Genomic DNA, 11,304 nt, shown 5'->3' with positions numbered 1-11,304 from the left:
CCTCTAGATTCTGCAGAAGAGAAAGCAGCCTGACTGGTACCTCCTGGATCATCTGCAGAACAATGAGATAGTAAATGTGGGGTTTTGTTTTAACAGCAGTAGAAAACTAGATGCATACTAGAGAGCACACAACCAAAGGAAGAGCTGAAGGCATGGATGGGGCAGAGGGGTGGGGGTGGGAGCAGGAGCCCAGGCACCCCAGCTTTCTGTGTACCCCTGAGGGGTTGCCATGAGTGACTGGGCTCCATGCAAGTCTCCAGTTCATGAGAAAGGATTCACTCTTCCAGTGCGGCCCACACTCCTCCTTGTGGTCAGGGACCAGGGCCAAGTGATGGTCAGAATTACACTCAAGGGTTGTGAAGATGAGTAGTTTCTAACAGGAAGGAATATGGATCAGTCTGAAACCCCAGTTGCTCACTGCAACATTCAACCATGGTTCTTAACTGAGATTTCCAAGTCCACACAGGCCTGGGAATAAAAGCATTGTTATAGTAATGGTCATGAATTATTAGTTCTTATAGTCTGGCTTCACCTCTTTGTAGGGCAGGTTTTTGTACGTATGTAATGGTTCCTAAGGGTGGCAATGGACCTGTTTTGTTGGGCTCTGCACACCTAGCCTCTGTGGAATCCCTGCCGCTCAGTCTATTGGTACAGTGAGTGGGTGATTCTTCCTGTCTGCTCCATGGGACATGTGCCATTGTCTTCACCTCTGGCTGCTAGGATAATCTTTCTTGTCCCTGCTCATACCACAGGCAATAACCTAGGCTCTGATGTGGGCGCGCTCGGCTCTGATCTGGCAGCCATTCTTGGGAATGGGTCCCAGGACGCTGCTCCAGGACACAATGTTCCCATGTAGTGGTTCCTTGATATCTCAACTTCCCACAAAGTCAAAGAACTCTCTACCTTTTGTGTTTATTCTATCCTTTGGGTAAGGTCTGGACTTCTCTGGTGCCTCAGACAGTAAAGCATCTGCCTACAATGGAGGAGACCCTGAGTTCAATCCCTGGGTTGGGAAGATCTCCTGGAGAAAGAAATGGCAACTCACCCCAGTATTCTTGCCTGCAAAATCTCATGGACACAGGAGCCTGGTGGGCTACAGTCCATGGGGTTGCAAAGAGTCCAGCATGACTGAGCTACTTCACTTTCACGTTAGGTAAGGTCTATGCAAATACTACTGGTTGCTTGCTGCTGCTACTGCTGCTAAGTCACTTCAGTTGTATCCGACTCTGTGTGACCCCATAGACAGCAAACCACCAGGCTCCCCCGTCCCTGGGATTCTCCAGGCAAGAACATTGGAGTGGGTTGCCATTTCCTTCTCCAATTCATGAAAGTGAAAAGTGAAAGTGAAGTCGCTCAGTCGTGTCCGACCTCAGCAACCCCATGGACTGCTGCCCACCAGGCTCCTCCATCCATGGGATTTTCCAGGCAAGAGTACTGGAGTGGGGTGCCATTGCCTTCTCTGACTGGTTGCCTACTCAATAGCAAATCTTCCCTCCTTTCTCAAAAATAATATCTTCACAAATGAACATATTTACAAAACAGAAGCAGACCCACAGACTTCAAGTATGAATTTATGGTTACCCGGGGCTGGGGGTAGGATCAGGGGAAGGGATTGTTAGGGAGTTCAGAATCAGCATGTACACACTGCTATATTTAAAATGGACAACCCACAGTGACCCACTGTATAGCACAGGGAGCTCTGCTCCATGTTATATGGCCGCCTGGATGGGAGGGGAGTCTAGAGGAGAATCGATACGTGTATACGTATGGCTGAGGCCCTTTGCTGTGCACCAGAACCTATCACAACACTGTTGATTGGCTATTCTTGCAGGTTCACTTGCTCAGTCATATCTGACTCTTTGCAACCCTATGGACTGTAGCCTGCCAGGCCATTCTGTCCATGGAATTTTCCAGGCAAGCATACTAGAGTGGGTCGCCATTTCTTCCTCCAGGGAATCTTCCCATCCCAGGGATTAAACCCGCGTCTCCTGCACTGGCAAGCAGATTTTTTACCATGGAGCCATCCAGGAAGCCCCAGTCAGTCCTTATTATTTATCTCTTTTATATATAGTACCTAGATACCTTTAGAATGAGGGGTAGGGACTTTCAGCTGCCCAGCCTTCAGGGAAGAAACGACAGCTGGAGATTGAGTTCAGTCACATAGCCAATAACTTAATTCATCATGCCTAAAGTGAAATTCCAGTAGAGACTCTATAAGTTCAGAGGAATTTCTGGAATGGTGAAAACACTGATGTGCTGGGAGCATGACGCACCCAGTTCTATGAGGAGAAGGCATGGAAGCTCTATGCTCCCTCTCAGACCTCACCCTATGCGTATCCTTTATAATAAAACTGTAATAGTAAGTACAGTGCTTCCCTGAGTTCTGTGAGTCATTCAGGTGAACTATTGAACAGATTCATGGCTGCAGCCAGTGAGCCAGAAGTATAGATGGCCTGGGGAGCCCCTGAGACTTGTGGCTGACACCTGAAGTGAAGGGAACCCTGTGGAGAACTCTGTTCTCAATCTTTGGGCCTGTGCTAACTCTGGGTGGTTAGTATCAGGACTGAACTACAGTCCACTCAGCATTAGACCATTTAGAGTGGAAGCAGAATAGATGGCTGGAGCTGGTGCTGCCGACTTGGGTGATGAGGCAGTAGGTGAGATTTGGCAGAGCAGAAGATAGTAATCCCATTCTGGAGAGAATTGAGAAGGTTGGTTAATTGCATCCTTTCTAGTTTGGACAGAACTTTCCTTCCAGACAGCCTGTAGTAAGAACAGCTGCCCTAGGATCAAATGCCATCCTACTCTGGGTGTATTAGTTAGCTATTGCTGCATAACAAATCACTACAAACTTAGCACTAAGAACAACACACACTGATTATCTCACAGTTTCTGTATGTCAGGAGTCCAGGCATGCTTTAGGTCAGTCCTCTGATCAGGCCTCACATGCTACAATTAAGGTATCATATGGACTAGGTTCTTATCTGGAAGCTCAATGAAGAAAGAATCAGTTTCCAAGTTCACTCAGGTCGTCGGCAGAACTCATTTCCTTGATGTGTGGGACTGAGGGTCCAACTTCCTGCAGGTGTTTGGGTGGAAGCCACCCTCAACCGCTAGAAATTGCTTGCAGTCCTTAGAGGCCACCCACAGTTCCTTGCCATGTGAGCTGCACAGCTGCCTCCTCAGGCCAGGTATGAGAACCCCTAGACTGTCTTGCAGCAAGAGAAAGTTTTCTACAATGTAACAAGGTCAAGGAAGTGACCTTTGCCATATTCTATTTATTAGAAGAGTCACAGGTCCTGCCACATACAATGGAAAGAGATTACAAAAGGACATGAACGCCAACAGTGGGATCATTAGAGGTCGTTCAAGAGTCTGTCTGGGTTTCCCTTGTGGCTCAGCTAGTAAAGAATCTACCTGTAGTGCAGGAGACCTGGGTTCCACTCCAGTATTCTGGCCTAGAAAATTCCATGGACTGTATAGTCCATGGGGTCACAAAGAGTCGGACATGACTGAGCAACTTTCACTTCACTTTTAGCATCTGTCCACCATACTTTGGAGGAGACAGAGTCTGAGTTTGGCTTGGGTAACAAACCAGATGAAGGTAATAAAAACAGTGGTTGGGAGTAAGCTCACATCCTTCACGTCCTTTATGTGTGTAGCCTGGAGGGTTACAGTCCATGGGATCGCAGAGAGTTGGATACAACTTAGTGATCAAATAACAACAACGATACTCTCATTTTTCAGATGAGTTAACTGGAAGAACTATACTTTATTGGCTGGGGGGTTGGACCAAAGAGAGTATCTAGACCTACAGGAACCAAAGAGTCATATCATCAGACCCCACAGGGTGGACTGAGAGCCAACGGGGTTCAGCGGCAGAGGCCAAAGACAGCTTCACCAGTACCTGCAGACCAGAGGGTGCAGATCACCCACTGACACTTGACTGACCACTACAGAACACTTGTACTGAAAATCTTCCTTCTTTGTTACCAGAGAACCACCCAGCAGATGTGGTGCCTAATGGTGTCTCTGTTTAATCCATCCAAACTACTTTCTTCAAGAACCCAAGATACTAATAAGCCCCTGCAACTGGCAGGGGGTGCTTGAAGACCTGCAAAGTGTAGAAGGTTCAACCTGGATGTGCTACACAGAGGCTGTTTTCAGCACACCAAGTTCAGTGAATGGGAATCCTAAACCCTAGCAACTCAACCAGGGGTGAAACATCTATTTTCCTTCAAGTATCCATTATGTGAAGGGCCAGAGACATAAATGAATAAAGCAGTAACTAATGAAAATCTGGATTTCATTCATGTACTATGGATGTGTTTGGGATTATACTTAGCAAGTATTTATTGAATCCTTCCTGTTGATGGGAGATATAAAGAGGAATAATTTATCTCTCTGCCTAATCCAGGAAGAAGACAGGGTAGATATATTAGTGCTATAATAGTGGTACTGAAGAAATATCTAAGGAAGTATCCCGTAGTGTATGGGAAAGAGAGGAATTCAAGGAAGATTTCTTGGAGAAGATAAATCCTTTTTTTTCCCACTCAGGCACTGTAAAATGGGCAGCACTCTGCTATACGCCGCCTGAAACGTGGGGCCTGCAGAAGGCAAAGCTTGAGCAAAAGCTTGGAAGCCAAGCTGTGTGGAGAACAAGTGGAAATTATGGTTGAGACAGTACTCAACCATATGTGAGAGGCAGGAGGGACTAAACTCAGCCTTTGATTTGGGTTTAGGGATTTGGAATATTAATAGATTCTGAAGTCACTGGAACATCATGGATAGGCATAACAGATTCAGAGGAATGCTTTAGAAAAAGAACTCTATGGAGGACAGGTTGGGGGTAGGAAGAGATCTAAGTGGAGGCAACACTAGTAAAGTCCAGACAGGAATTAATGAAACGTTGAGCCAAGTCTATGAATGCAACAGGAAAGGAAGTACAGAAATCCACAGGCTGACTCTGGAAGATGGAAGAGTGGAAACCAACAAGAATAAAACCAAAGGCAGAAAGGATGGATGGTGATGCCATTGCCATTAACCAAACCCAGAAATCAGGAGGAGTACAGAGGTGAGGCAAATCAACAAAAGTGTCCAATATGTTAAGTCTCAGGGGTTTGTAAGACATATTTATCGAACTGTAGGTGTACAAATCATGAGAGAGGTCACCAGGTCAATCAAACTGAGTCATTTTTCAAAATGATATTTGAAACTGTAAGGGTGCATTAAACTAGTCAGGAAGATGGCATAGCATTGATAGAGGGCTGGAGCCTTGGAGAATGCTGTACATGTGAGAAAAGACAAGGCATAAAGGAGCTTAATAGAGACAGAAGTAGTATCAGGAAAGAGTGTGTTTCTGGAGACCAAAGGAGTTTATAGTTGATTTACAGTGTTGTCAGATTTTTTTTTTTTTTTTTTTTAGAGTATAGTTGATTTACAATGTTGTGTTAGTCTCAGGTGAACAGCAAGATGATTCAATTACACATATACATGTATCTATTCTTCAGGATTCTTTCCCCATAGGGAAGAAGATTTTAAGGAGGAACTACTGTTGGTAAACTAGACAAGCTGAGAGGTGAGAGGGTCACTGGAAACTTAGGGGGAGCAGTTTGAGAAGCAGTGGCAGAAGCAGAATCAACTGCCTAAGGAGAGGAGGCTAAGGTATATCACATCAGTTACTTTTAGAAGAAATTTGAGAAGGGAAGAGAGTGAGAAACGAAAGTGGCTTGAGGAAGGACAGGGGTATTTTAGGTTCATTCTTGTAGCCACAAGCTACGCTCTTCCTAGCAAGAACATAGCTGTGCATGAAAGGAAGAAGGATGTGAGCCCTTTTTATTTCTTAACACAAAACTCCAGACCTAAATTACCATCTGGGAAGGAAGGAGGGAAACATGATCTCTATTTATCAGACTTAGATTTTGCTTCGGCAGTTTTGTCTAAGTCTTGCACAGCCGTATAAACGCCATCCCTCCACTCTAAATAAAACAACAAACCACCACCACTCCCTCCGCTTCTTCGTAATCTGGAAAAACCAAGCAGGTACAACGTGTCCTAGTCCTTCGCCTCTCCGAGCCGGCTTTAAACCTGAGAGTGCTCAGCTCAGCTCTCTGGTGGGTCCGGCCCGATGAGCAGCTCCTGACGAAGAGTCCAGCGTAAACCCAACAGAGTCGCTCCAGTTTCTTGCATCTGATCCTCCCACGACGCTAAGGCTTCGCGGGCCATGGCCTCGGTGCGAACATCAAGTACAGTTAGAAAACCCCTCGGCCCTGCCTGCAGCTCCTTCGGCCCACTGTAGTCGGCCTCCATTACTCTTTTCCCGCGAGGCACCTCCCTCGAGAAAATGAAACCTGGTGCCATCAGCTGAAGCAAAAGGGTGGGACCTTTTTACTAGGCACACGGAAAAGGCAGAATCGACTTCAGACAGCAAAGGGGTGTGCTGCCCGGCCGGGTCACCAGGACGCCCCGCCCAGGCCCGCCCTCTACGCATCAGGGACTACATTTCCCAGAGGCCTCAGCGGCCCAGAGGGGCTGGCCGGTCCGCTCTCCGCTCACACTGCGCGGTGACTGGCTTCCTCGGAGGAGGGCGGGGCCTAATCCAGCCAATGGGTGAGGGGCTCGTTACGGCGGCGGAAGCAGCGGCGCTGGGTTGAGGGGTGGGGGGCAGAGTGCTAGCGCCTCGGCGGTGGCGGCGGGTCCCGGAGCCCGAGGACGTCGGCTCCACAGGCGGAGAGCGCACGGAAGCAAGCTCGAAGTGGCGCGGCGGCCACTTGGCGCAGCACTCAAGTAATGGCGGGACGGGCGCCCGGGAGCGAAGGGGAGGGGAGGAGACGAGGGGGCGGGGCGGCCGAGCCGGGCTGCAGCGTCCGTCCCGCTGCGCGTCCCCGGGGAAGGGCAGCGGTGCCTCGTCTCTGCGGCGTAGACCTGGGCTTTTTCGCGAGCTGAGCATGGCAGTTGGCCCGGCGGCAAAGGCCCGGTGTCCTGCGGCAAGGAAAGGAGAGGCGTCGGGAGGGCTGGGTTGATCCGGGCGTGGGGGCGTGGCGGGCGTGGGCCTTGGCGGGGAAGCTGAGAGGCCGGGGGAGCGCGGGCGGGCGGGCGGCCCAAGGAGTTTGGCTCCTGGAGCAGTTTAAAGTGACTCTCCACATCCGGGCCCTGCGCCCGCCGCTTTCAGACCCCGACCGAGGCGGGGCCTCCTAGCTCCCCGCCCCTTTTGCCGGCAGCGCTTGTCTTCCTCTGCTATTGGCTCAGCCTCGAGGGCCTTGGGCTGCCCCGGCGAGGCTCGCGCCTGATTGGCTGGCAGTCGGCGGGAGGGTGGGGCGGGATCAGAGCTGGCAGACCGCGGTGGATTGGTCTGGGCACTGGAGTGACGCGCCCGGCGTGGGGCCAATGGGCAGACTGGGGAGGTAGGGGCAGGTTCGGGGGAAGAGGACTGGAGCGGAGCGGTGGCCGGCTGGCCCGGGTGAGCGGGGCCAGAGGAGCTGGACAGCGGCGGGCTCGAGGCGCGCTGCGGCGCAAGCCTTCCCGGCGACCTCGGACCCCAGCGCTGCCACTGAGATGGGTCCTCCGCGGCCCTCTCAGCCTGGCGAGGTGGAGTCGGGAGGGGCGGGCGGCGGGCGGCGGCTTCAGGTAAAGAGGCATACTGGTCCTGAGCTCCTCAGAATGCCTAACCCCTCTCCGGAGAAGTCTTAGAGACCCCATGTGTCTGGAGACCCATGTTCTCCGATCTTAGCTATGGGCTTCTGGGTGGGGGTAGGGTTGCGGGTGTATCGAGGATATCGGCAGAGCTTGCTTGGCTCCTGAGAGGAAAGTGAGGGTCAATTTTAGGGAAGGTGGTGAAGGTCTCGGTTCCCTTTGGCTCGATGGCCGTCTATGAAAGGGGTGGGATGAAATCCGTCACTGAAGGCCTGTGCAGAAAAACATGAGAATTCCTTTTGGATCCGGTCTTGATGTAAGGTTTCTGGTCCTTTCTTAGGACAGGGCATCTGCCTCCGATTCCTCCTTTGACACACTGATGACAGTTTTGTACACCTTGGTGTGAGGCTTGGCTTTCAAAGGCACAAGCCATTTGTCATGAAACTTTACAGAGAAATATATGTATTGTGTTAATACATGTCATGTGGCTGTTGCGCACGATGTAGTGTCGACTTTTCCGTTTGGCAATTCACAAGTATTTGGGGGGGAGTCATAATATCCCTCAGTATCATATAAGTGATTTTACCATTAATTGAACCTATGTACATGGAAAACTTAAACAATTTAGACCATTTCTGCACTGTATATTGAACACAAGTATTATTTTCAATCAATGATGCTGCATTTGCTTTCCTAAAAGAAGGTATAGGTACTAAAAATGTTTTAATTTCTCATTATTGGTTCTAATCTCAGAATCCAGTAATAACCATGTGACTATGCACTGCAGGTGGAAATGAGTTCTCAACAGTTTCCTCGGTTAGGAACCCCTTCCACCGGGCTAAGCCAGGCTCCTTCACAGATAGCCAACAGTGGTTCTGCAGGATTGATAAACCCGGCTGCAACAGGTGAGATGTGTGATATTTTTCTGCATTGCTTTCTGCTTTTAAAATATTGCAGGTTTTCCAACTTAAAAATTAGCAAATTCTTGGTGGGGTTTTAGTAAATACTAGGTTATTGAATTTGAAGAAAGGATATATTACAATACTAATGTACATAAGGCTTTTTTTCCATCCTGTTTTAATCACTTGATTCACATGTGCCAGAGTATAGGTGAAACTTAAAGCATGCTTATAAGATACATTTTTTAAATGTATCAATGTGTTGTTATTTAACTAAGGCCCAGAAGTATAATAATAGTGCCATGAGGGTGGGCAGAGGCATAGGAACTTATAGGAACTTAGCTTTTAGAAACTTGCCTTTTAGGAACTTACTGTTTAGGAAAAGAGATTTTTCTAAAATGTGTATGCACACATATATGCAGTTTGGGTTTTAACTGTATGCTCTGAGTGCTGTAGATCAGTGAGTGGCCTCAGCTGGTAATGATTTGGCTGGCCAGGGAATGTTTGGCAATGTCTGGATACAGTTTTAGTTGTCACAGGTAGGGGTGCTACTGGCATCTGATATTTATTTAGAGTCCCTGGATGATGCTGTTGAATATCCTACATTATGCAGGACAGCCCTCCCCACCCCCAACAAAGTATCAGTCTAATCAGCAGTACTGAAGTTGATTACTCCTTCAAATAATCTGTATATTATATATATCAAGTAAAAAGTATTATTACTTCTGTGTTGGCAAAGTGAAATAAAGTACTCCCTTTTTCTATTCCTTTCTTTAGTGCCTGATTTCTGTGCTCCTTATCATGGTATTACTCCTACTTAAGAGTAGCTGCTGACATTTTCTGAATAAGCAATAAGTTCCCAATTTTCTTGACCTTGGGACTTTACATAGTCTGGTTTTTGTGCTTTTTGTTTTTTGTGGTTTTTTTTGGCTACAGTCTTACTTTTTCCTCTCCACACTTACTTATCTGGATATTCTTTGTTCTTTCCTGAGGTTTCATCTCAGATATCACTCTTCTTTGGGAAGTCTTTACTGACTTCATCATCCACAGCAAGCAGTTCAGGGTAGGACCTCCTCCTCGAAAGAAAGCCAGGACTTATCTGTCCATATTCCTTTGCATGTGCTATTCTTGCTACAGTGTAGACATCAACAAATTATTATAGAGCTGCCTCAAGTTATTTACTGTTTAACAAATATTTTGACAGTGTTTTCTCTGGTATAAATTCACAGCAGAATTTTTTTTTTTTTTTTGCCGAGCTGTGTGGCTTGCGCGATCTTAGTTCCCCAACCAACAATTTAACCTGGGTCATGGCAGTGAATACACTACGTTCTAATCACTGGACTGCTAGGGAATTCCCGCACCAGAATAATTTAAAGGAGCATAATGAAGAGAATAGTTTTGAACATCAATTTGTAAGAATTATACTGCTCATTAAGAAGGATATCAATTAGCAATAATTGCCCTCAGATTTTGTTGAGAAGGAAATCATTGACTTAGGCCAAAATTGTGTGTAATTTTACTTCTGAAACGTGTATCTTTTTTCCTTCAATTGGTCTAAGAAAGAAAACAAAAGTTTTCCTTACGTGGTTAGATATCTTTCTGTAGTTCCTGTTGCATTTATTGAAAGAAGTAATTTGGGATCCTAAGCGTGTCAGGATTTTAAGTACATGTTCACAGTTCAAAAGTATAGATTACAATCAGTTGTCTTAACTACTGCTTGAAGATTTTTTTTTTCTTTCTGATGAAAATAACTGCAAATGCCTGGAAGGAAACAATAAATGGTTTCAAAAAGAGCTTAATGGAAAATGATCAGTGCATTATAACTTAATAAAAGTGTTAAAAATCAAAGTCTTCCTGGACAAATAGGTTTGGAAGAAAGTTATGAAATTGTCCATTTTCTTTAAAATTTTACTTAGAGGAAAATCTGGGTAGTCAGGAAGGTTAAAAATCAATTGAAAATGGAAAGACAGAAGTAAAGTGGTCTTTATCACAGTCATCGTATATACAGAAAATACTAAAGAATGTTTTAAAAAGCTGTTAGAACTAATAAGTGAAATTAGTAAAGTTGCAAGATAAAAGTTCAGTGTACAGAAATCATTATATTTTTAAATACTAGTAATGAACAGTGAAATTTTTAAAATGTCATTTACAGTGGCATTGCTGCTGCTAAGTCACTTCAGTCGTGTCCGACTCTGTGCGACCCCATAGACAGCAGCCCACCAGGCTCCCCCGTCCCTGGGATTCTCTAGGCAAGAACACTGGAGTGGGTTGCCATTTCCTTCTCCAATGCGTGAAAGTGAAGTCGCTCAGTGGTGTCCTACTCCTAGCGACCCCATGGACTGCAGCCTACCAGGCTCCTCTGTCCATGGGATTTTCCAGGCAAGAGTACTGGAGTGGGGTGCCATTGCCTTCTCCGACAGTGGCATTAAAAAAAAAACCTAAAAAATACTTAGGAATAAATTAACAAAATATGTGTATGACCTGGGGTTAGAAAACTATGTGAAACATTGCTGAGAGAAATTAAAGATCTAGGTAAAGAAAAGATCTGTCACGTTTATAGATTGGAAAACTCAGTATTTTCTTTTACCCAGAGAGACCTGTAGATTCATATAAATCCTATTCAAATTCACATCAGGTACTTTTCCAAAAACTGACAGCTGAATCTAAAATTTATGTAGAAACCAAAGGATCTAGAATAGCCAAAGCAATTTGGACAAAAAAGAAGAAAGTTGCCTTTTCTCTGCTGCCTTACTTCAAGACTTGGTATAAAGCT

At 46.3% G+C, this 11,304-nt stretch overlaps 1 protein-coding gene across 16 annotated transcripts in view; it reads left to right on the top strand.

Annotated features, from left to right (window-relative positions):
- Positions 1-6,631: 6,631 nt before the first annotated feature.
- Positions 6,632-11,304, top strand: part of SAP130 (Sin3A associated protein 130) — a 77,940-nt gene continuing 73,267 nt past the window's right edge. For 8 of the 16 annotated variants that reach the window (XM_086362569.1, XM_086362531.1, XM_086362558.1 and 5 more), the window contains exons 1-2: positions 6,632-6,786; positions 8,420-8,537. In XM_086362569.1, the coding sequence (XP_086218695.1) occupies positions 8,426-8,537 (112 nt within the window). In that variant the 5' untranslated portion in view covers positions 6,632-6,786; positions 8,420-8,425. Of the gene's footprint in view, positions 6,787-7,344; positions 7,460-7,539; positions 7,627-8,419; positions 8,538-11,304 lie in introns of those variants that run through there. The other 8 variants (XM_086362602.1, XM_086362592.1, XM_086362587.1 and 5 more) reach the window with 5 other exon arrangements.

The sequence above is a fragment of the Bos grunniens genome, chromosome 2 (genome assembly GCF_055505025.1).
Source record: "Bos grunniens cultivar Pamir isolate PY7600 chromosome 2, Bosgru_T2T1.0, whole genome shotgun sequence".
NCBI classification, from domain to species: Eukaryota; Metazoa; Chordata; class Mammalia; order Artiodactyla; family Bovidae; genus Bos; species Bos grunniens.
Note: the sequence above shows the minus strand (reverse complement) of the source record. Positions and strands in the feature narration are given on the sequence as shown.